Genomic DNA, 27,911 nt, shown 5'->3' on the forward strand with positions numbered 1-27,911 from the left:
AGAATATCAATAGTTGTTTTTGAAATATTCGTCAAAAACTAGAACTGTCTAATTTTGTTTTTGGCTCTACCACCTTCATTTCGAATGATATTAAAACAAAATAAGGAACTTTCAATACTGTTTCATATTTGTTATAATCTGATATAAATCAATTTGCAATGCGACGTTTCGTTCATTAGATTTTATCATCGACTTCATTTTTTGAATACGGTGCTGTAGTTTTTTCATCGATGTGTATTTTCCGAGGTTTGTCTCCGAAAAAACATCATCAATATTTGTGCAGTCTCAAAAAAGTATAAACCAATATCTTAGAACTCAAAAATACATCAACTCCACACATCTTTTCAAAATTTGCAAGTAGAGGTGAATGACCAGTGATTTTATATCAATATAAAAAAACTGTTCAAATATATATTTACATGGAACATACATGTTTCTTTCTGATGTTTACTAGAAATTAAAATTGTGGACAATTGAAATATTAGTATTACCAAAATGATGAAACTCCGCCTCATCGCAGAACTATTTGCAGAGATTTTCTCAATACGACTATGCCAGGACGATGGATAGGAAACAATGGTCATTGGTGGCCACCACGTTCACCCGATCTAACCTTTCTGGACGTTACATCGTGTGGCTTCATTAAAGACGAAGTATTCGGTTCAACTTTCGGCAATATTGACGAATCGAAAGAAATAATGAGGGCTAGCTTCAGGTTCTAGACCCAAAAAATATTGGTCTCTATTTTTTTGAGGTAGCTCTAACCGAGAATTGTTTGACCATGTGATGATGAGAAAAGCGTCAAGAAACACATGTATTGTTATACATAGCTGAAAATATTTTTACAGTGGCTACAAAAATCGATGAAAAAATTAGAAGTCCGTTTTTGAAAAAATAAAGTTGATGAAATCTAATGAACGAAACGTCGCATTGCAAATTGTTCAAATTGGATAATAACACATATGAAACAGTATATAAAATTTCTGTGCTTTTTTTATATCATTCGAAATGGGGGCGGTAGAGCCAAAAAACGAAATTGGACAATTCTAGTTTTTGGCGAATATTTTAAAAACAACCACTAATACTTCTGTTCAGAAAAAAAGTTCTAGTTCCCCAGAAAATTTTTGTCCATTTTAAATGACTTTGTGGGTCTAATCGTTTACGAAACAGCAATAGTGGAATTAGCTTAAAAAATGGACTGTAATTATTACTCATGTACAACTTGTGAAGAAATTATCAAAATCACATTATTTTAAATCAATGAATAGAAAACGTAATGTCTGAAGTTCCCTTTACGGTAATTGCTATGTTAACCAAAAGTAGACAATACTAAAGAAAATCTCTTAATTGAACTCCATTAGTGTATCTATTGGAAAAAAAGAAGTAGAGATTACATGCGTATCTCGAGTTATAGAAAGTGGTGACATTGTTTCTACAGGATGTCACATCTTCACTATCTTATTTATTTATTTATATCATACACTATTCTACAGGATGAACCCAATTGCAGAAGTATAAATATGTACTTACATAATATAATTTGTGAATCTATATTAAAAAAAATCAAAAACAGAACTGTCCGTTAGCTAAGAAATGTCTTTTGATTTGTATAATCTGGCAGTTGAATATATCTAAGACATGACTAACAGAATTAGAGGTATCGCACATTGTATAAATTGAAGATTTTTTCATTATATTTGTACGCGGAGTGTTGAGATAAAATGTGACACTATTCCTAGATGACTGTCTAGGAACCAAAAAATTCAACATATGTAACAGTTGAGAGCAGGTGATGATAGATATTATTTTACATATATAATCGAGATGATTGCCAAAAAGTAATAAATTATCTAACTGGAATCCAAGACATAATTTCAATGTTTTCATTATATATTTGTAGATTTATTTCATTTAAATCAAGGTTGTTCCATTTATATTTTGTTGTAATAATCATTTCTTTAAATTTCATTTTACTCAGTTTCAATTAATTTGCCATGAGGTACTCATTTACATCCTTTAACGCAGCATTCATTTTATAAATAGCTTTAGCTAAGCTTGTATAGTAGCATGCCAATAGTGTATCATCTGCAAATGAATTTACAAAATCAACATTTATAAACAAGTTTATGTCATTCAAGTATAAGATAAAATGCAGAGGTCCTGAACCGCTACCCTGAGGCACACCTATATGTATATCCAATTCCTGTGAGATATTATCTTGAACTATGACTTTTTGCTTTCAATGGGATGAATAGTCAGATAACCATTGGTAGAAGAATATTACGATCAATTGTTTCAAAAGCCCTTTTCAGATCAAGAAATACAGCTACTACAAAATTATTGTTATCAACTTCTTTTTTGAATCTAAATGAAGTGAGTTGTAATGCGGATTCACATGAACATTTTTTACGAAATCCAGATTGATTATTTATTACAATTTTATTTTTTTCAACATGATCAAGTACTTGCTTATAAACAGCTAGTTGAAGAATTTTTTCTGTTGGTGGTAATATATTTATAGATCTATATTAACTGGCCTTAATTGTATTGCTTACTTTTTGAACATTATCTATATTATACACTATTTGCTGATAATTGACCCCTTTGATAAGGAATTAAACATTGACATAATTCATTCTCGACTATTCCTGTCAAAAACGCACATTAATTACAGTGACACGACACAAGAATATGCACATATTGTTTATCTTTTGTCAAAATATTATCTTCATCTGAAAGAAAGGTTGGATTAATTCACATCAACACATTTCGTTTAATTCTGAATCACGAGTCATCCCCGTAATCCGTTGGAAAAACCCAATTGCTAGAATTAATTATCTGACTGACAAATTTTTGAAATCATTTCTTCTCAAGAAAACATACCTAATTATTCAACCAATAAAGTTGTATTAATGTGATGCCAATCGAGTAATTTGTTTGAATTAGACCAAATTGATTACAGGATTAACAGACTTGGTACCTGAAACATGATTGTTAGTAGGAGAATAGTAGCTGAACAGAAAAAGGTATACCTGTGAACCTGTATAGATTCATCCGGGAGAACCATTCCGAGTGCTTACAGAGGTATAAGATATTTCTAACATAATACCTACAGCTTGGCAAATCTAGCTGTGGCTCTGAGATACGCGAACGATAAAGAGAGATGGGAATTGTCCGCTACCAACTTTTACTAAGGAGTACAATCAAGAAAAGAATTGTTGCTTGAATAAATTCGGCAAGTGTTGACAAATAGATAAACATATACCAGTAGAGACCCGGAACTTCAATTATTCCCGAATGATAATGAGTGATATATACAGGGCTTTTCATGATGAGCGTTAATTAGCCGTTTCTGACAAACTATTTAACGGATCAACCTGAAAATTTCACAGTATGCATAAATCAATATGACCTACACGCCAAAAATATTTCAGACGAAGCGGCGTTGTCGCTTCTACTATAAAGTAGCGGCTTCTTTGATTTTTCAAATCGAACACCCCGTATATAATATCATATTATGATTTATTATCACTTTGTCAACAACTTCATATACTATTTTCCTATACCTATCTATTACCGTTTAGAAGATATAAATTAATTTCGATATTTTTTTTACCAATCATGAACTTTTATAAATGCTGATAATCTTGAACTCTCTTGCACTGAAACGATCAAATTTGAAATGGAGTGGAGTGATACTATGAGGATCTTCACTTCGACTCATATTTTTATTTGCCTCATACAGGGTCTTCAAAAAATGCAGATACTTTGATTTCATGAAAAAATGGAACACCCTGTATATTTCAACATTTTTGAGCTCTACATCCAATTTTAGATTAACTTTGTTCAGATAATACTATTTCTATTTTGAACCGTTTTCGAGATAAACTGTTTCAAACGGAAACTGACGTGGTTTTCTTACTCGTTTTTTTTAAATTCATCACTTATTTTGGATATTCAACATTTTTTTTATTCTTAGTAATATTTTTTTTTGATCCAGGTTTTCAACTGTCTAAGATCAGTCAATTCGAAATTGGTATGTACCTACCTTAGAAAAAGTTACAATTTGTATACATTGAGGTATTGGTCTCTAAAGTACAACAGTGCACATTAATACTTTTCAATAGTGTGCTTTAGAAAAATAAATAAACCAATTATTTAACGTCAGACTTTCGTTGGTGGTTTTGACTGATTGTGATAGCTACCAATTATAATGGAATAATGTCAAGATTAGGTTACAGTAATGAAGATTTCTTGAATTTATTAATAATTTATGGTGAGTGCAATAGAATTGCAAGTAGAACATGCCGAGTATTTCATGAAAGATATCCACAACTTCCGAAGCCGAATAATAATGTGATAAATCGACTACTAAATAACTGTAGGTTGAATGGAACCTTCCGTCCAAAAATCATTCGTAAGAAAGTTAAAGTGGATGATGATGACAATGGTATAACAGTTTTGGGATACTTTCATGCATTTCCAAATGCTTCTCTGCACGAGGCTGAAAGGGAGATAGGTATACCATACGTGACAATTTGTTGAATTCTCAATAAGCATAAATGGCATCCCTATAAGTTCTACTGTGTCCAACATTTGAAAGAGACTGATTTACCTCGTACAGTGGATTTCTTTGAATGGTTACTTGTCAAGACTCAAGAGGATGAACATTTCCTTGACAATATCGTATGGACAGATGAGGACAAGTTCACAAAAAATGGAGTTTTCAATAGACACAACAGTCATTATTGGGCGTCAGAAAATCCCCATGTTGTCCGCCAAAGGGGTTTTCAAGAAAGATGGCAATTCAATGTATTTTGTGCCATAAAGAATGAGTAAATTTTTTATATCGAGTTTTATGATGATAATTTGAATGCATCAAAATATGAAGATTTACTGAGGAATGGAATTCAAATGATTTTAAATAATAGACCAGGAAGAGAACGTCTATGGTACCAAATGGATGGTGCTCCACCCCATAATTCTCATTCAGTCAGCGAAGCTTTAACCGAAATCTTCGAAGACATATGGATTGGTAATAATGGACCTTTTCGTTGGCCTCCTAGAACACCAGATGGCAATCCATTAGATTATTTCGTGTGGGGTTTCATTAGAAATATAGTTTACTCGACTCCAATAACAACAATGGAAGATATGAAATCGAGAGTTACAACTGCTTTCAATAGTTCGACTCCAGACTTGATCAGAAGCGCTACACATGACAATCTTTTGAAGAGATTACATGTTTGTTTAAGTAGAGGTGGAGATGTGTTTGAACATATTCTGAAATACACTGACGATTAAATTAACTCATTAATTTATGGGTTTATTATTTTCAGTTCGTGTTTCAGCGTTAATAAAACTATTGTTTGAAGAGAAGTTTCATTCGATGGTTGAAGAGTATTTTAACAATTATCTTCTCATTGTATTATCTGTGACTAATTGAGAAACATCAAACGAAATCTGTTTTACAAAAATGAGTGATGAACAAGGAAACCATGTCAATATCCGTTTGAAACAGTTTATCTCGAAAACGGTTCAAAATAGAAATAGTATTATCTGAACAAAGTTAATCTAAAATTGGATGTAGAGCTCAAAAATGTTGAAATATACAGGGTGTTCCATTTGAAAAAATTGAGTTCCACTCATGTTTTCATGAGATCAAAATATCTGCATTTTTTGAAGACCCTGTATGAGGCAAATGAAAATATGACTCGGAATGAAGATCCTCGTAGTATCACTCCACTCCATTTCAAATTTGATCGTTTTAGTGCAAGAGAGTTCAAGATTATCAGCATTTATATAAGTTTATGTTTGGTAAAAAAAATATCGAAATTAATTTATATCTTCTAAACGGTAATAGATAGGTACAGGGAAATAATATTAAATATGTTGACAAAGTGATAACTAATCATAATATGATATATACGGGGTGTTCCATTTGAAAAATCAAAGAAGCCGCTACTTTATAGTAGAAGCAACAATGGCGTTTCGTCTAAAATATTTTAGGCGTGTAGGTCATATTGACTTATGCATACTGTGGAATTTTCAGGTTGATCCGTTGAATAGTTTGCCAGAAACGGCTAATTAACGCTCATCATGAAAAGCCCTGTATATTATATAATACCAGATCTTTGGGTTAGGATTGAAATAAAACAATGTGATGCTGAAATGAAAGTTTTATTTTGTTAGTTACTTATCAAAGAAAACATTTTTTTTACACTTTTGTAAAATCCTCGCCTGAAACGAATGAAACGACACACCTACAAAGTGTTGGACCACTCGATATAATATTTTTGAAGATTGGTAATCTAAACAATATAATATGATTTTACGCCAACAGTTGATACACGGTTATCATCAGAAATTGTTCCAATTCCAGATAAATTACCATCTTGATCCATACCATATCATCCATCTTCATTTCTAAGCTATATTCCACCACAGGGTGTTTTGAACTTTGATGACAGGAATAACACTTTGTTTCCCCTCGTATAATGTGTAAAAACCAGGTTTCATCAAAAACTCAGATGTGGAATAATCCGGAATAAATTTTCTTTCAATTGTTCAAATTATTATAAAAATCCCGTTAGGAATAAACAAGTTATTCATGTTCAAAATTCGTTAACGTTTCAAAGTGGTTTTTATGCATCAGAAAGTAGTAGATGTTGATTTTTTCTCAATGAATAAATTGAGAATATTTATTTATGAAGATCAGATTCATACGAATCAAAGGTCATTACTGAATGAAAGAAATGAAGAAAGCAGTTGAATTTGAAACGAACTCTTTACAAAGACAACTTTACAAAAACAACTACTTCCAAATAAACATTGAAGTATACAAAAATGAATCATATAGGTAATGAAAGTATGACTCAAAAACTAGATGAATGTTCAAAATATATTCTTCCAATATTCAATGAGAATTCAAAAAATATGTTTCGAATATTCGCTCGCTAATTGGGTAGATTTACGAAAATAATGTTGATTCACTAAAAACACTGAAATGATTGAGAAATCTGTAGAAATCTGTTCTTCGTTAACAACCTTCAAAAATAAAAACTCGTGTGAGCTGGGAATAAACGAGGTCCCATTTTTCAACGTGCTCTTCCTAGTACGTACAAACCGATTCATCGGATATGACTAAATTTCTTCAACCATTCCAGTTCAACATCTCGGAGACATAGCAGTACCATCGCAGTACCAAATTCCTCTATCAATCAACCCCCAATCCCCACCCCTCAGCAACCCCCACAACATACGGACCAGGGCCATCACCGCCCAACTCAAGAAGGTTTGGGACCACGGGGTCATACCCTACGAATACGATAGTAACTTCGACGGGGTCAACAAGGCACTCTTCAACCAGGCCATGAAACACTGGGAGAATCATACGTGCATCAAATTCGTGGAGAGAAATAAGGAGGAACATCCAAACTATATTATTTTCACGGAGAGGCCTTGTGGGTATGTGGTACAGTCATGAAAGTATATTAATATGCTATTTTTACGTTTTCACTTGTAGATTCGACCATAATTGATCACCCTGTAGATTTAACGCTGCTCAATTTCACTGACTAATGAAACCCAGTAGTTGCAGAGACTCAATAATTATGGAATTCATGTGTAGATTGAAGTATAGAGATTTGTCAAAGACAGAACCTGGGTCACGAGCTTCTCATTAAATTAATTCAGTGGCTACTTTCTTTCTAGAGAAAACCATGCAGTTAAATTTTCTCATCATCGAAGCTATTTCATTATTACTTATTACACTAGAACCACAATGCATCAAGATTTTTCCGAAGTTTCCTGCAGTCATGAGAATCAACTTTTCCCTTGTGAAGTTCAATATCATCCACAAACGACATGAAACTAGCTTATTTCATTACGTTATACAAGTCAATAACGTACAAATTGAATAATAATGGACAAAGACGTGATCCCTGTGGTAGTCCTGATACGACCTTGATGGAATGTGATGTAAGATTCTTCCAGCGTACAATTTGTATTCTATAAAGCAGGTAGCTCTTCATTCAACGTGTCAGATTATCTGAAAATCCAAAATTATCTAATTTGCCTTTCAATAGGTGGCGATTCACTTGGTCGAAGGCCTTTGTGAAATCCAGATTCGATTTGAGAGAAGACGGTGCTAAAAGATTAAGTACCCCCAAGAAGGTGTAGGACTCCATGAGGTATACTCGATGGAACTTCAAGTTAATAAAGAAATACTGGGAAATACAGGAAGAGAAACTGCTCCAGAGCTTCTATACAGGGTGTAACTGAATAAGTGTAAAACATTTGAAGAGGTGATTCCTCTTCGAAAAAAAGATAGGATCTTTCATATAAAGAAACTTCATTGGATCATCCCTTGTTAAGATACAGCCCCTTAAAGGGGGTACATGAAATTTGTTTAACAATTTTTTCCACAAGCACTGAAAAAGACACTGAGCCAGTGATTTATTTGGTTTACCCCATGGTTGTAAGGAGTGGAAAACGCAACCTCTAAAATTTATTTCCAATGTAACTTTTTGTCTTATCATTTGTTTACCATTTAAAAATGTTTTTTCGATAGCCTGTTTCATTGTATACAAAAAATGTCTCTTGGGTTTTTTGCTCAAAATAAACAAGTTCGCAGTAAAAAATTATTTTACGAACAACTACAGAGACATATCGTCATAAATGCGAACTGGATTTATTGTTATTTTGTAGTTAGTACCTGCATTAAACGATTAAAGAGTAATAAACAAAACTAATTCATTAATAACAAAACACACAACTGTAGAAATCATAATAAATGTTCAATATGTCTACCTTCAGACATTACGCATGCGTTCAGACGTTGGCGCATTGAGCTAAAATATTCTCTCTGATTATCCTGCACGCATCGATGATGCGGTTTTTTAAGTCCTCTACATCGCGAAGAGGAGTACGATAAATCAAATGCTGTAAATGGCCCCAAATAGAGAAATCGAGAGGATTGAGATCCGGGGATCGAGCGGGCCAGTTCTGTGGTCCTCCTCGACCTATCCACTGATTTACATATGTTTCAGTTAAATGCTGACGTGCTACTTGACTAAAATGAGCGGGAGCCACATCATGCATAAAAAACATATATGGTCTGACGCCCAAAGGAACTTTCTCCAGGAGTACTGGATGCACTTCTCTTAAAAATTGAATGTATGCCTCACCATTTGATCGAGGAGGTAGAAAATGAGGCCCAATTAAATCATCCCCAATAACTCCGAGCCACACGTTAAAAGAAAAATGTTCTTGATGGTTAGTTTCGACAATAGCGTGAGGGTTTTCATCAGCCCATATGTGGTAATTATGAAAATTAATAATCTTGTCCTGAGAAAAACTACATTCTGCTGTGAATTCTATCGTCTTTAGAAAGTCACAATTTCTTCTAATCATTTCCAGCATCCAATTGCACAATTCTCGCGGTAACAGTGCCTGTACTCGTTGCAGATGGTAAGGGTATAAGAGTTGTTCCTTTAAAATTCGAAATACCGTCATATGGTCAACAATCAGCTGGAAAGCAATCTTTCTAGTACTGGTAGTAGGTTGTTCTTCAATCAAATTAAGTACTGCTTCCTCAAGCTGTGGTGTTCGTACTTCTCGATGGCGACCACAATCCTGCGTTATTTTCTCGAATGAACCATATTCTCGTAATCGTTGATGAAGTCGAGCAAATATTCTATGTGAAGGATGCTGCCGTTGAGGATACATTTCAGCATATCTTCTAGAAGCTTCTAACCCATTCCCGTGCGACAGACCGTTAACGTAATGCATATCAGCCATTTCCTCATTTATGTATGCCATTTTAATAACAAGTGGATCATTAAAGTAACAAATTAAGGACAGAACAACAACACACACTTACTATCAATTCAATTCCGAAAATTCACAAACTGACAGCGTCATACCAATTCAATTGTCACTATCGCTAATAACGACCTACTAGATAGATTAGTTTCGTATTTTCGCATTTATAACTATGTATCTCTGTAGTTGTTCATAAAATAATTTTTTGCTGCGAACTGGTTTATTTTGGGCAAGAAACCCAAGAGACATTTTTTATTCAGAATGAAACAGGCAATCGGAAATAAATTTTTAAATGGTAAACAAATGGTAAGACACAAAAGTTACATTGGAAATAAATTTTAGGGGTTGCGTTTTCCACCCCTTACAACCATGGGGTAAACCAAATAAATTTCTGGCTGAGTGTCTTTTTGGTAGTACACAACATCAGGTCAATTTCAATATTGTAACTTTTTCATTGATTGTGAAAAAAATTTCTTTATATGAAAGATCCTATCTTTTTTCCGATGAGGAGTCACCGCCTTGAATCTTCAACACTTATTTAATTACACCCTGTATACTGGTGCACTTTCTTTGGTGAAAAGTCTTATATCTGACACAGAAGTCCATCAAGTTGAAGTTTCGTGGATATTTTGAACTCCACAATCTTCAAATCTCATTGAGGAAGTATTGAATCATAAAACTTTTCGTTGGTTTTGCCTCCCACTGTTCATCATGATCATAATCATTGGATATATTTTCCTGATACAGAGAAGTAACAAATGCATTTCTCCACAGGTGCTGTTCTTTCGTTGGTAAAAGAGGCAATGGTGCTCAAGCGGTGAGCATAGGAAAAAACTGTGATAAATTTGGGATACTGCTTCATGAATTGGGGCACGTGGTTGGATTTTGGCATGAACATGCTCGACCTGATAGAGATGCACATGTCAACGTCATCTGGGAACATATCATTAGTGGTAAGTTGGAATCCTTTGAATCAATTGTGGATGAACCTCAAGGTTCAGTTTTGAGCCCAGACTCCTGGAAGTATCTGTAGTAGGAGAAAGTGTCTTTCAGTTCAAAAACTTGCTCAAAGATATTTGTCAACCTGCCATAGCTGGAATAATAATAATCTATTGATATTTTAGGACAGGAAACAAATTTTAAGAAACTCACTGAAGACGAGGTGAATCCTTTGGGGGTGAAGTACGACTTTGCCTCCATCATGCATTATGCCAGGAATACATTTTCGAAGGATCCATATCTGGATACCATTAGACCCATTGAAATTCCAGGTAGAAAAACTCCAGAAATCGGCCAGCGACTGAGGTTGAGTAAAGGAGACATTCAACAGACCAATCGTCTCTATAAATGCCCAGGTGAGGATGAAATTTAGAAATACCTCGAGTATGAGACTCCGGCCTACTTCGAAATGTAACTCCTCTTCGAATCTGTTTCAGCTTGCGGACGCACATTACAGAGCAAATCCGGAAAGTTTTCACCTCCAATTTTTAGGTTAGGATCACCAGATGGCGTGAGATGCCAATGGAGAATCTCGGCATCTCATGGTGAGACGATTAAGCTCAATATCTCCCACCTCCGCATCGAGAAGTCTTTGGATTGTCGTAATAGCTATTTGGAGGTTAGAGACGGGTATTGGAACAAATCACCGCTGCTCGGCTTATTTTGTGGCACGGGAAAGCATTTCGATTTGACGTCGACTGGAAGTAGAATGTTGGTCAATTATTTTTCGAAGAATCCTAAGAGCTACAAAGCGTTTGTCGCTACTTACAAAGGTGAGAATTATTTGAACCTAGATGGTCTATGTTTCATAGAAAAATCGAGGATCTGAAATGGAAAGTAGCACGTTCAATTTTTGACCTTTATTTACTGTATGTAGTACATTGTAGTTTATGTCGAAGTTGTGGTTGTTTTCCAACAGATCGCTTGCATCAGTTGAATTGGTTTTCTTTAGTTAATTTTGTTTGTGTTCGGCGATTCTGGTTTTGAAGTTTCTAGAGGTTTTTCCAACATACATTTTTGAGCACGAGCCACTTTTCAGCTTGTAGACTCCCGATATGTTGTTTTCCTATTTATAGAATATATTGTTTTTTATACAGTGTGACCCATTTTTAATGGAAACACCCCCCTAAAATTTGAAGTTGTAAATCGATTTTAATAATTTTTTTAATGTCAAGTACTAAAAGGTCTACCTTAGGACAAAATTTGAAATGTTTATTAACGTTTCAGGGCATACTACGATATTTTTTCTTAGTCGAAAATCGGGATTTTTTATTAGCGATTTTCCTGTTGAAAAAATCACTACGCCACTGGATTCAGAGTGCCTCCAAATAGGTGTGATCAAAATTTCATGAAAAACTATTAATTATTAACAAAGTTATGACAACTCAAAAATTAGAAAACTCACACAGCTAACAGTCACAATATATCATTTTTTTTATGATTTCAACAATAGAGTGCCGCCAGATGAAAAAAAAACAAATAGCGTAAATATTTTTAATGAAAATAACGGAATTACATTCACACAATTCAACTAACAATGAAGCAACAAATTTTAATAAACGTAACTAATAACTAATTATTGAAATGTTTCGATTCAGTGCACCAATTAATTCTAACTCATATTCTAGTAGCCTCTACTAATCAACCACGTATTTCGATACGTATGTCGTAGCGCTTACGAATGTTTCTGATTACGTTCCTTAGCTCTTGAGGGCTAATATCTGCACACACCTGTCGAATTCTTGCACAAAGTTCATTTCTATCTCTTGAGCGGTTTTTGTAAACCTTTTGTGTGAGAAGTACCCAGAGAAAAAAGTCCAAAACTGTGAGGTCTGGAGATCTGGGTGGCCACTCTATAAACGGACTACCACGGCCTATCCATCGGGTTGGAAAATGTTCGTTAAGCCATTGCCTCACAGCTCTGGCATAATGAACTGAACACCCATCTAACTGGACAATTAAATTTGATCGTTCATTGATTGGCAGCTCGTGAATAGCATCCCAAAACCCTGTGTTTAAAAATTCTAGAAACCTCTGCACATTAATGTTTTCCTCAAAAATGAAAGGACCAATAATTTATTCGTTCAATATCCCACACCAGACGTTGATGTTTTGGGAATACTGGCTTTTACAGTTCATTACCCAGTTAGGATTATCCGCTGCCCAATAGCGACAATTCTGTGATGACACGACTCCATTTGTAGTGAAAGTGGCTTCGTCGGTATATGAAATATTTTTTAGGAAATTTCTATTGTTTAAATATTCCCCTTGGGCCCATAAACAATATTCCAGGAGTCTTGCTTCGTCGCCTTCTTGAAGTGAGTGTAAACATTTTGGCTTGAAAGGTTCAATATTCTTCGCCTTGAGACATCTCCGAATAGTTTCTCGTGGAATATTCAAATTTTAAGTGGCATTCCTTATACTGGCATTAGGATTATTTCCGAAATATCTGAAATGATTTGATTATTCCTGTCATTCCTGTTTCATCTTTGTACAGGATTACTTTTTAACATCATTTTTGATACTGCACCAGTTTCATTGAATATTTTATTTATTTTATTTACCGTACCGCAGCTAATACGAGGACGATCTGTATGTCTCTCATTAAATACTCTACAAACCTCTCTAGCACTTCTAACGTCATCTCCCGAAAGGCGTACAATTTCAATTTTCTCTCTTACGCTCAATCTTGCAGCCACGACACAAAATAATTCGAAGAACTGTAAGGTGAATATTGTTGACAATAGTACACTTGAAAATAACATATTATTAAAACAACGATAAAAATAAAATAAAAACAACAATAAAAATTAATTGGCGCTCCGGGGCGACTTCATTGATTCAAGTACACTTAAATCTTTCACAAGTGTCAAACTGTAATATCATTTCCATGGCAACTAACATTTAAATTGAAATATTAGGTCTTAGTTTTAGTTAATTTGCGTGAAAACTTGAATGCAATTCCGTTATTTTCATTAAAAATATTTACGCTATTTTGTTTTTTTTCATCTGGCGGCACTTTATTGTTGAAATCATAAAAAAATATTCTCATGGCTATATCTGTTGATATAGGGTGTTTTTTATAACTGTTAGCTGTGTGAGTTTTCGAATTTTTGAGTTGTCATAACTTTGTTAATAATGAATATTTTTTCATGAAATTGTGGTCACACCTGTTTAGAGGCACTCTGAATCCAGTGGCGTAGTGATTTTTTTTCAATAAAAATCCCGATTCTCGACTAAGAAAAAATATCGTAGTATGCCCTAAAACTTTAATAAACATTTCAAATTTTGTCCCAAGGTAGACCTTTTAGTACTTGACATTTAAAAAAAATATATTAAAATCGGTTTACAACTTCAAATTTTAGGGGGGTGTTTCCATTAAAAATGGGTCACACTGTATATATATCTCATTTGTCAAGTATAGCAACCTGCGGAGGGGACCTGCTTGTAGACAGTCTAGCTCACCTAGACTCACCCCACTACCCCGAAGATTACAAACCCAATGAAAACTGCACCTGGAGAATCTCCGTGCCAGAAAACCACCAGGTTGCCTTCCGCTTCCACTCTTTCGACCTAGAAGACCACGACGACTGCAGCTACGACTATTTGGAAATAAAAGACGGCCTAAACGAAGACAGCCCTGTGCTCAGTGTCAGCTGTGGTGATAAACTACCTAGTGATGTCACTTCTTCTTCCAACACGATGTTGGTTAGATTCGTGTCAGACTCCTTGGTACAGAAAGGGGGGTTCACAGCAACAGTGATGAAGGAATATGATGAATGCTCCAGGATTCAACACGGATGCCAACAGCTCTGTGTGAATACCTTGGGGAGCTATGTGTGTGCCTGCGATATTGGATACGAGCTCCACTCTAATGGTAAAAACTGTGAAGGTATGTTGTAGTTCTTATTCCGAGTAGTTTATTTGTTTATTTTTCAATAGTTTCAAATCTGAATTGACATAAACTGATGAATCTTCTACTATATTCTTTGGAGAGATAATGATAACACTCTACTGTTCATTCACAAAATATTGGCTGGTAAATTGAATAAGGGTAGAAATCAAAATCTGAATGTGCTCCAAATTTGTCATTTAATCATGTGTAAAACAAATTGTAATGCTCCTCAGGAGATTGAAGAATATATAACTAAAACAACAAGTAAACATGCTTCTGGGATAGATGATATATGTGGAAAAGCTGTAAGGTTTGTCAAGGAAACGATAGGTTTGCCTTTAGCTCACATAATCAATGAATCTTTTTTGTCAGGACAGTACCCATTGATTCTAAAGGTCTCTAAATCTATACCAATTTTCAAAAACAAAGGATCTAGAGAGATAGTAGATAATTACCGAAATATCTGCTTACAGAGCCAACTAGCCAAAATTTTTGATATGGCATATAATGAATGTCTCAATAAATTTTTGAATCAACATAACTTATTATTTGATTGTCAGAATGGATTTAGAAGGAACAAATCAACAAATACCGCCATATCTGATCTCAATACTACCGTCTATAGCTGCCTTAATAATAAACAAAATCCCATTGCTCTTTACTTTGACCTAAGTAGAGCGTTTGATACAGTTGATCACCAACTACTCTTGGAAAAATTACACCGAATTGGCATACGAGGAGTTACAATTGATTGGATTGCTTCATATCTCCATGACAGACAACAAATAGTGGTGATAAACGGTAAAACATCTAAAGAAAATATTGTGAACATTGGTGTCCCTCAGGGGTCTATATTGGGGCCAGTTCTCTTCACAATTTTTATAAATGATATGGTTTATTCATGCTCTGAGCAAAATAAAATCATTATGTATGCTGATGATACTGATATTCTGATTTCTGAGAATAAATTACAGGATACTGTAATCAAGGCAAATATTTGTGCTAATGATTTTCGTGAGTGGTGTGTGTTCAACGGATTGCTAGTGAATTTGTCCAAGACATTTTTTATGGTGTTTACAACAAAAAATATAAATTATGATTTCAGTCCTCTAATAAGAGTTAATCATCAAACAATAGAACAGGTGAATTACATCAAATTTATAGGTATCAAAGTAGATCAAAAAATGACATGGGATCCTCATATTAATGATCTAACAAATAAATTAAGCACAAGTTGCTTCATCATCAGGCAATTGAAAGGTACAATATCTCTGGAAACCCTTAAACTGGCTTATTTTGGAATAGTGCAATCGACAATAAGTTATGAAATAATGTTTTGGGGTAACTCTGTACATATGAATAGAGTTTTTGTTATGCAAAAAAAGAATTATCAGATGTATGGCAGGAGTGCACTCCAAAATATCATGTAGAAAATGGTTCAATCAACTAGGAATTCTCACAGTCTTCTCACTTTATGTGCTGCAGATCATATTATACGTTAAAAAAGATGAAAATTATTTGAGGAAAAAAAAAGATATACATGATTACTGTACAAGAAACAGTGAAAGATTATACCAGCCATACTCACGATTAGGAGTTGGTCAAGACTCCCATGTATATCAAGGTATTAAATGTTATAACAAACTCATGGCTATTCATCCTGAGTTAAGTTTAATGAGTAGGAATTTTTAAATTGTTGATGTTCATTGCATATTTTAATATTTTACTTATCAAAAATGTATATGTATAATCTTGTAAATTTTAATTACTTTTGAGCTCTCTTTGTGACTAGTCCAAAACATTGGGATACTGTATAAGAAACTGGTCCAATTTTGCGAATACTAGTACACTCATTATCCTGTTTAATACGTTCGTAAGAAGCAAATTGGAGTATGCTGGCCTAATATGGTCTCCTTTTTACCAGTACGCCAAAATAATGATAGAATCTGTCCAGAGGAAATTCCTGAAATATCTATTCTTCAAGTGTAATGGCATATATCCTGAACGCGGAATTGAGTATAATGTTTTGCTTGAAACGTTTTCATTCGACTCTCTTGAACTACGAAGAGATCTGTCGGCAATTACATTCCTCTTTAAAGTCTTGCACAACAAAATTGATTGTCCAGACATTCTAGCTCAAATTTTCTTTAGAGTACCTCGTCTTCAGTCACGTAAAGAAATTACGTTTTACACTCCTACACCAAGAACCAATCTACTTATTGGATCACCAATATTCCATATGTGTGGTTTAGTGAATGGAATGAGCTTGCAGTGCGACATTCACCATGACTCACTAAATAGTATATTGGAATGTTATCGGAGGAATACGGTCTTACTCTGAGATCAGCAAGGGCTACGGGTTTGTCGTTCATAGTCAATATGCCGTATGTATGTGTATAAATTCCATTTATAAGTTTCTGCATTCTCTTTAATTTCATTTGTTATTAATTAATTTTATATTAGTACTAATTTTTATGCCTATGTAACATTTCATTATAGTATCTCAAAGAAATAATTTTAATTGCATTGTTCTGTATTTCCTGTGATTGGGTGTTAACCTGTTGGAAATAAAGGTATTATTATTATTATTAGTCCAATAAGTTTCATGTATTTACACTTTAGTGATGAATAAACTTCTATTCTATTCTAATGATTGTAGGTAAAAGTACGCTTTTATTCACCTAAGGATAGTCCAGGTAAACATATCAGGAAAAGTATTACTTATTAGATTCATGTCAAAAAAAAATTATTAGGAATGGTATTAAAAATTACCTCACTAGAGTATACTCAGTTCAAGTTTACATTATGAATGGATTAACTCAAAATTCAATAATTGTATCATGTTGATAAAACAGTATTTCTAATGCAAAAAGTAGTTATTTTCGGAAAAATGAGTCAAGTGTAAGTGATATTTGCCTGTTAGTTTCTCGTCGAGCTGTAGCTGCAGTTTTCTCTTCGACCAGGAACGTGACAGACTTGGAGCACGTACTTCTCTAATTTTTAAAATGGATTTAGACTATCTTGTGGACGTAGACAATAACATTTATCGAACTGGACGAATGAAAAACCCACCATTCGGTATATTAACTGAAAATCTATTCCGTAAGGCAATCAGAGATAGAAGTCCTTGTTTTCCCCTCTTTAATGATCCCAAACAAGTTCTGTAGAAGCTCTTCAGCAGAAAAACTCGCGTGAAAAGTCTCCAATACTGAAACCCTGAAAAAACAATTTCCATAATGGAAATTCATTCAAAAGTTTGACTACTGAAATTCAGATATTTTCATTATTTCAGTTGCTTGCGGTGGAACCCTCAACGTTACGAATGGCACCATCACATCCCCGTCTTTTCCTGATTACTACCCCCAGAGTAAGAAATGCATCTGGGAGATAGTGGTTCAATCTCCAAACAAGATAACAATCAACTTCACCCACTTCGATTTGGAGGGCAACGCCAACACAAGAGACCAGTGCGAGTATGACAGAGTGGAGGTCTACAGCAAGTTGAAGAACGGTTTGGTGAAGAAGCACGGAACATTCTGTGGTCCTCAAGTACCGGAGATGATCACCTCTGAAGAAAATGTCATGAGGATCGAGTTCCACTCTGACGGTACCGTACAGAAAACTGGATTTGCAGCGTTGTTTTTTACGGGTATGTTCATTATCGAGTACGACAATTTGGTGTTATCAAAAGATGAAATGTACTGATTTTCCAACTCTAACTTCGCTTGTTCTTCTTTTACCAGAGTGAACCCCTCACTTTTACAATCAGCATAATCAGGAGATGATATAAACCAGTTTATATCATTTTACGCTGGTGGTTTCAGCACTAGGTCGCAATTTCCACTATTGACACTCAATACTATAGAGAATGAACTGGTTCATCTGTGAATTTTGAGTCTCAAACAATATAATATTGATAACAGAAATAAAACAGGAGATATACTGCAGAAAACAGTAGATCTGGCAACACTAAAAACGGAGCTCCTCTAGTGCGATTTTTTCTTCACTTATAGTCGATCGATTCGAAATATTTCGTAGTATGATTGCATAACTGATTCATTGGGAAATATTTTATTATCCTGCTGAAGGAACTGTGAATAACACTCAGTCATGCGCACAGAATCACAAATTTCATAACCTCAATTGTCTACTACTGCAAACTATCAAAACCAAACAAACCGAAACGGCATCAATTTGTTCAATATTCAGTTCAACTGACAGTATTTGCGACATTGTTTTACATCAAGGATAAACTTTATTGTCTAAAATTTTACATTTTGTTGTGTGAATTCATTAACTATATGAATTAATTAAATTTTCGAAAGTACCGTAAATATACTTAACTTTTCTTAATTGGAAATAAACAGATTCGATAATGGCAAATTATTCAGTACAGTTTGATCGTTTATAAGATACTGAGAGAGTTTTAATTTATTTATTTCCATACCCTCCAACAGGTTAAGTTTCAAACATTTCTCCTGAAAATGGGGGGCTTGAATTCATGGTTGAACTCCCTCTGTTATTGAATGAGTGGCATATGTGAAATTTATTTTCCCATTCTGGAAACTATTTATGTGCTCCTTTATGCCGGCTTTGAACGTTATTCCAGTTTGACCTATATAAATCATCAGACATGATAATTTATACACTCCCAATTTTTCTGAAACTGAACTTTTATCTTTGTTATTCTCAATGAGCAGGCCTGAACTGTTGTTGGTTTCGAAATCAAAATTTACATCTTTGTTGTGCAGAAAAGTTGAAATATTCGTAGTGGATTGGCCTAAGTAGGTTGAGGTTCTATAATTCTTATCATCTCTTCGAATCGGGTCAACTTCCTTCAAAGCTTGGCCGCATAACTTGATAATAGAGAATGTATCAGACTGCTATCGTAATTAATTAGCCTTCAATAATGATTGTAATTCAGAAGTAACTTTTATTTTACGCTTGAGAAGGCTATTGTATAGGGAAACACTTGTTGTGGTTTTTGTAAAACCCTTTATAGTGAAAATCATATATTTTTTGAACGGTCAACTCAAAAAATTGAAATTTGGGATAATGAAATTAATGTATGAATACTTTATTTTGAAGTGAAATTGAAAGATTCATCTGTTGCTGGCATCGTATTGGAATAATCGACACTTAGAGTCAAATATGAAGGTAATTGTACAGGGAAATTTCGCGCAAACTCTGAAGTTCCTCACGGATCAAACTTGGGTCCATTAATTTTTCTTATATTCATTAATGATCTAACTCAAAATATTAAGTACTCTGAGTGTCTCTTATTCACAGATGACCTTAAATTTCATAGACAGATCGAAAATTTACAAGATTGTGACAAACTACAGGAGGACATCAATAGTGTTTATCGATGAAGTGTGAAAAATGATCTTCCGTTCAATATATCCAAATGTTCTGTCCTGTCTTGTACCCAAAAACTAAATAAGACACTACACAATTACTTAATGAATAATATTGAATTATTCAGGGTAGAGACAGTCAAAGATTTAGGTATATACTATAACTCCACACTCTCGTACAAACTCCATTTGGATTACATAGCATCTCAGGCACTAAGAATTATGGAATTTGTAATGAGACAAAGTGCACATTTCAACTATATTAAAGTGATTACTACACTTTTTAATAGTTTGGTCAGACCTAAACTTGTGTATGGGGCTGTAGTATGGCATCCTTCCTATATTGTTCATAAAAATAGATTAGAAAAAATTCAAAACAGATTCCTGACATTTTTATATTACAAGAAATATAAAGTATACCCGGATAATAATACAATTAGAACAGTAGCACTACGAAATGAATTTAAAATACCCAGTTTAGAAAATAGAAGACAGGCAACTATAGTGTTGATGTGTTATAAAATATATAAAAAAACTATAACTGTCCCAATCTCAAATCTTTACTGGAAGAGAGAATTTCCAAAAGAACAACAAGACTCCTTCAATTCTTTGATGTACCATATGTATCAACAAATAACTGTTCACCTATCATTACAATGATCAAAATAAAAAACAACTTTCTGTTAATGTCAGATAACAACTTTGTTCTCCCTCCCAAACAAGTTTATAGTGGTGTAAAAAAATACTTTTCAAGTTTAGAATAACTATGTTTCTTCCTCCCATTCGGCTTTATGTAGTAACTACTCGTAGATACAATGTAACTGTATTCACGTATGAATATTAGAATTCTATTTATGATTTAGACTGTATTGACATTTTTATAAGAATAATAATTATCATGTAATGAGGTTTTTACTTGTTTGGAAATAAATAAATAAATAAACCATTCATGCATTAATTTCATTATCCCAAACTTCTTTTTTTTGAGTTGACTCGTTCAAAAAATAATAGGGGAGGGAGGCATTAAAGAAATGCACTGTATAAAAAACTGTAATAATTACTTTTAACTTTTGTTTTTCACTGAATTGTAAATATCAGTTTTTTAATGATTTTCTCGATAACGAAAAGTTTTTTTCCAGATAAAGACGAGTGCGCTACCAACAAAGGGGGTTGTCACCACGAATGCATCAACACCCCCAGTTCATACCGCTGCACCTGCCGTCAGGGATACATCCTCCTCGAGAACGGAATCGACTGCAAGGAAAGCGACTGCAAATACGAAATATCCACCGCCAGCGGCAAAATAACCAGCCCCAACTTCCCGGGGCGCTACCCCGCGAAGAAAGACTGTACGTGGCTCTTCACCACAACCCCCGGACACAGAGTAGCGGTCGAATTCGACTTCTTCGAGCTGGAGTCCCACCAGGAGTGTTTCTATGATCACGCGGACTTCTACGATGGGCCCTCCTCCGAGGAGTACCTCCTCGGCAGCTTCTGTGGCTCCAAACGGCCGGATGCTGTGATAAGCTCCACCAACAAGATGCTGATGACTTTTACTTCAGACTCGTCGACGCAAAGGGGTGGGTTTGTGGCGAGGCACACCACGGTGTGTGGGGGTATGCTGATAGCCACTGCTGACCAGCAGTTTATATACTCCCACGCTGAGTATGGTACGGTGGGGTACGACAACGTGATAGACTGCGAGTGGATGATAGAAGCCATGGGGGGAGATCATATCCGGCTGACTTTTATGACGTTTGATATCGAGGGGGAGGCGAATTGCGGCTATGATTATGTGGAGGTTTTCAGCGGATTGGATCGTGGGGGTCCTTCTTATGGTCGGTTTTGTGGAACGACGGTAAGTCTGATGTTCTGATAATGTATGGTTCTCAAGTAAATTCCCTTGTTCTTATAAATTGAAGAATACAGTGATTTTTCTGTTCGGCAGAAACTAGCCACGCGATATGGTGAAAAATGAGGTATTAAAATACACCACAATAATTCACTTCCATTATCAATAGAGTTTTCACTCCTCTATAGTTTATACAGGGTGTTCCTTAAACACATGCTAATATTTAAGGAGGTAATTCTTAGACCCATTTTAAGAAAAAAACTTTCTATGGACGTATGTCCTAAACGCCTTAACTTTTGAGATACACGCTGGCAAAGTTTTCAAAAATAATCAGTTTTTTAATAATAACTGAGATAATTTTGTAGACATATTTGGCACATATGTGCCATGCCTCAAGGCGCATTTTCTGATGTACACAAATTTGTATTTTTTCAAACAGTGGCATCCCTACGGGTTTCGCATTGAATATTTTTGGGGAAAAAGTACTACGCCAATGCTTTTCAAAATAAAATCATTTTTAAAATACTTATTTATTTTTGAGAAAATTTGATCTCCTGGTATTTCTTTGTCCGACGCATGATTTTCACTCAAAAAAATAAAAATCGACAGAAAGCAAATTAAGAAATCAGATCAATTCTAAAATGAATGAGAATCTGAAAATTGCTTCATAACGCATTACCAATTCCCTAATAATATTTGAAAACATAATCTGCAAAAAAATAAATTTTTCACAAAAACGAGTTTTATTTTATTTTGTGACAGTAAGTCTAAACGAATAGCACAAATTTGTTAATTAGTAATAATACCAAAACTGATTATAAAAATTGTTGGAAGTTGCCACCTGCAGTTAGTATGCATGCTTCCGCCCTTCTACGCATGGAATTACGCACCCGTTCAAATATTCCCAGCGTATTTCGTATAGTTTCACACGAGGCAACTATTCGCCCTTTTAAATCTTCTGAAGTATTAACGGGAGTTTTATACACAAGTGTTTTAAGGTGACCCCATAAAAAAAAATCTAAACTGTTGAGATCGGGGGATCTTGCTGGCCATTGCCGAGGTCCTCCGCGACCTATCCAACGATTAGGATGACCTGTATTTAAATGGTTTCGGACAATTACACTGAAATGAGTAGGGACGCCATCGTGCATGTACCATATTCGATTCCTTAACGCAAGTGGCACATCTTCCAAAAACCCAGGTAAGTCTTCTTCGAGAAAGTGTAAATAAGAACGACCATCAAGGCGTCCTGGTAGAAAAAATGGGCCTATTAGATGATCACCTATAATTCCTGCCCATACATTAACCGAAAATTGGTGTTGGAAATGGGTTTCGGTTATTGCATGGGGATTTTCTTCAGCCCACACATGATTGTTATGGAAATTTTGAATGGCATTCCGAGAAAAATTTGCTTCGTCTGTAAACAAAATTTGTGTCTCAAACTGCAGATTCAGTGCAATACTTTGTAGATACCACTGACTGAAGTTCACACGCTGTGGAAAATCTCTGGGGAGTAATGCCTGCACTCTTGAAATATGGTATGGGTATAACAAAAAATCAACCAAAATACGCCAAACAATTTGATGACAAATATCCAGAGTTCTAGCGATCTTCCTCGTACTCGTCTCAGGATGTTCCTCAATTTCTTGCTGCACCGCTTCCTCAATTTCAGGAGTTCTTACTACACGAGGTGTACCTTCCGGAGTCCCTTCCTTGAAACTACCAGTTTCCCCAAGTCGACGATGAATATTTGAAAAGGTTCGGCTATCTGGTAAGGCACGATTAGGATATCTTTCTTTATAAATGCGCCTGGCTTCTGTTGCATTACCATCGGCAAGGCCATATACGTAATGCATTTGCGCCATTTCCGCATTCGTATAATTTACCATATTTACTGATATTCAGAAAAACAGCGGACTACCAAAATAACTTCAATAACACTTCAAAATCAATCGAAATGCGCTGTGACAGTTTTTAACACCAACACCTTACTTTAAACCAACATCAATATTAGCTACTGACGTTTGTACATACAGAGAATTCGTTTTTTATTGCTATGGTGGGTACGCTGTTTTTTCTGCTTTTAATCTTTAAAAGAAATCACATATCGACAAACTCCATATTTCCAAGAGGTGCAGTAAATAAATTCTGCTACACGTCATTTATTCCAGGATAACTAAATTTATGTTTTCAAAAATTATTAAGCGGTGCTGCGGTATGACGTAATTTTAATTGAGAACAGTGCATTTGACAACAAACAAATACCTTTTAGATCCTCAATTATTTTGCAACAAATCTGATCTCTTAGTTTGCTTTCAGTCGATGCACGATACCGCATCAAATTTTTAAGGAATTTATCCTTAAGTGAAGCGATTTTTAATTTTTTGATCGAAAACCATGCGTCGGACAGAGAAAACCCAGCAAATCAAATGTGCTCAAAAATGTATGGAGATTTTAAAAATAATTTTTAATTCAAGATAAAGCAGTGGCGTAGTATTTTTTTCGCCAAAAATATACATTTCAAAACTCGTACGTACGCCACTGGCAGAGAAAATCAAGAAAATTGTACATCAGAAAATGCGCCTTGAGGCATGGAACACATGTACCGAATATGCCAAAGATGTCTACAAAATTATCTCAGTTATTATTAAAAAACTGATTATTTTTTAAAACTTTGCCACCCTGTATCTCAAAAGTTAAGGCGTTTAGGACCTACGTCCATAGGACGTTTTTTCCTTAAAATGGGTCTAAGAATTACCTCCTTGAATATTAGCATGTGTTTAAGGAACACCCTGTATAAGTCATTCTCAAAGTAGGCGATAACACACCCTTGTGGGCGTTGAAGGCCTATAGGGGGTCAGTAAAGGGTACAGAGAAGATTGGAGGGGGGCGTTGAAGCGGTTTAGGGGGGCGATGGCTAATTTAAAAATGATTTTTTGATTTTAACACGAACTTACCGCTTCTTTACGCTCAACGCGCGTTTCCTAATGTAACGCCATCTAGGGGACTAGACACTAACTATTTCCTGTCCGATAGTTGTCAAACTGTACAATAGATGGCGGTGAGCGTCAATGCGAAGCGAGAAGTTTCTAGTCTCCATTCTCGAAAGTACTAGGCCCGCCAATCCCGCAATTGTACCCTGGATTGTGGTCCATCGTTCACCGATTTTTGATAGCATTTTCATCATTGTATTTGTGTGAACGTGGATTTAGTGCTGTTGCAACGTTTTGCTGACTAAAAAGAGAAATCGGTTGAGATTACCGAACGCGGTAACTTACGGCTGTATTCGAGTAAATTCGAGCCTGATATTAAGAAACTAGTTAAAAATCATCAAATTCATCCTTCACATTATATTAGTTTTGAAATTCAAATTGAAATATTCGGTTTAATAATATGAATAGAAGTTTTCCTAATATAACAAAATTGTGTTTTACATTACCCTCATCAGAAAATCTTATTTCCACATGACACACATAATTTAATTATTAAAATAATGACTGCGATGGTGATTCTTGAGATGTAGTAAAGTAAAACAATCTGGGGGGCGTTAGAAAATAATCAATTCTCGAAATGGGCGGTAGACAAAATAAGTTTGAGAACCTCTGGTCTATATCTTTGGACAACACAGTAATGAATCATTTTGCAAGTTGCTGTTCCATAGGCGTACCAACCTGAGATGGTTCAAAAGTGAAAATATTTCAAACATTTAATGTCATTGCATGATATGATATGATGAATCTCAAACGACTGTTTGCGAGAAGAAAATCGTTTATATAAATGTAGTATAACTTTATATCTCGTTTCACGTTGATTTATTTTCTGAATGAGGTTCGGTTCTGGTAGAAATAATGAAAAACTATTTCACCAGTACCTTGAATTGACTTCAATTCATCTTTCCTGCTATGAAAATGATATTTTCTTTCCTTTCTGGTGATTTTCATGCCATTATTGATTCTTCCTAATTTTTGATTCCCTCAACACATCCCTAATTGAGATGGAAAAATCGTTTGATGAACTTGAATCATATTTTAGAGATAGCATTTGATGCAGTTACCTATGTCAATATTTGAAAGATTTTGGTAAAGTATTGTATTGCGTAATGAATTGATCTTTTTCATATATCCGAACAGCATTCATTAAAATTATTTTATTTTTTCAGAAACCACCGGACATCATTTCTACCCACAGTGAGTTACTGATAAGGTTCAAGAGTGACGATACCATTTCAAGCAAAGGGTTTACCCTCATCTACCAAGTAGTGGAGGTATCTTTCAGTGAAGACGATGATTACTATTTCAGGTGGAATTTGTGAAACTGCTATTCTAAATTCAGTGATCATAATCACATTCAGGCGACATCTGCTTTACAGAGGATAAACTAAAGAATATTCATATTGCATATAAATACTTCGTATCACTCATGGATTCATGACATTTGCAGTGCTGAAGTGATTTTATATTCTATGTCTCACTATGTTTGATCTGAGTCATGATATATTTACTGTAAAAACTATTATTTTAAATTCATCAGTTATTATTACTGGCAGCGGTACTCATTGGTTTAAGAGCGACGATACTCCTTAAGCAAAGAGTTTGCCGTCGTCTACCAAACAGTGGAAGTATATCTCAGTAGAATTTCAGGATTACTGGAATTTGAGGAAGTAGAAAATACTTGTTTAACTTATCAAACTCGATTACACTACAGGCGCCATCTGCTTCACAGAGGACAAACTAAATTAAATAATACAACAATTTTTGTATTGATGTATGGAATAATAGAAAATATTGATCCATGTATTCATGTCATTCTCAGACCTACGTTTGGTTCGTGAGAAATCATAATATATTCATTGTAAAAAATCATTATTTCAAATTCATTGATTAGCATTCTTAGTGACATCTCTATGTGAGGGGATGCACTGTTAACTTTCAAAACTGTGTAATAGATGCAGCAGTGGTTCAACATTTATTTTGAGTAATTTCTACATATCATTGTTTGAAAAATAGTGAAAGTTATGTAACGTATTACATAATTCTGCACTCAAACTTATTATTGGACTTATTGGACTGCAATGAATCAATCAATTTTCATACACAGATATTTAACATCATTTGCAATTCAATTGAATTCAATATTCAATGTACGAAATATTTGGTTTTCCATAAACAATTATTCAGTTTTCAGTGAAAATTGTTTTGAAGAAAATTAGACGTGTTTGGAGGGATATAAAAATGATATTTCCTGTATATGATTCCATATGGGTGAAATCCTTTTAGATATTATTTAAAAACGATATAAAAAATTATTCTCATAAGAAAAACTGGATGAGTTTGTATACATTTGTGATATCGAATATATGAGGAATGTTCATTGTGCTGTATATTTTGATTTTAAATGTTGTTGTTATCACCAGAAAGTAGATTTTATTAAAAATGAAAGAGAAAATGGACTATTCTAGATAAACACTTTGTAAATATTACTAGATAATTTATTAATAAATTGTAAATATTTTAAACTGTTTATTCATTCATTAAGAACGGCACAGAAATAATGAAATAGCATGCTACAATATACTGGTAGCTCTATTAAAATTTCGATGTGTCGAGAGATTTCCAACTATTTCATTCTTCAGTATAGATTATTATTCTGACTATTGATAACTATATCACCCATATCATAAATTTCTCTTTAAATGTGAATGTCACCTCAATTGCCTGGAATAGAGCCCGTCTGACAGACCGACCCACTGACTGACTGACTGATAGAACCGACTCACTGATTAACTGTCTGACTCAATGACCCACTGACTGACAGACTGACTCACTGACTGAGTCAATTTAACTGACTCACTGTCATACTGAGTCACTGACAGACTGGCTGAGTTACTTGCTAGCTGACTCACAGATTAACTCATTGACTCGCCACTAACTGACTAACCACTGTCTGACTGAATGACAGTCTGTCTCACTGACTTACACATTGA

General features: G+C 34.6%; 1 protein-coding gene across 1 annotated transcript; it reads left to right on the top strand.

Annotated features, from left to right (window-relative positions):
- Positions 1–7,159: 7,159 nt before the first annotated feature.
- LOC111507764 (protein tolkin) lies at positions 7,160–27,286 on the top strand (the record flags this gene model as incomplete). Its single annotated transcript, XM_074176706.1, has 8 exons — positions 7,160–7,467; positions 10,600–10,778; positions 10,950–11,180; positions 11,262–11,597; positions 14,249–14,716; positions 18,012–18,368; positions 21,216–21,934; positions 26,088–27,286. Coding segments are annotated over 8 exons (2,751 nt in total), but the record flags the coding sequence as incomplete, so codon positions are not given.
- Positions 27,287–27,911: the final 625 nt, after the last annotated feature.

This window comes from Leptinotarsa decemlineata, unplaced genomic scaffold, assembly GCF_025532065.1.
Source record: "Leptinotarsa decemlineata unplaced genomic scaffold, Ldec_3_MD MMD2_tig00002082_RagTag_RagTag, whole genome shotgun sequence".
NCBI classification, from domain to species: Eukaryota; Metazoa; Arthropoda; class Insecta; order Coleoptera; family Chrysomelidae; genus Leptinotarsa; species Leptinotarsa decemlineata.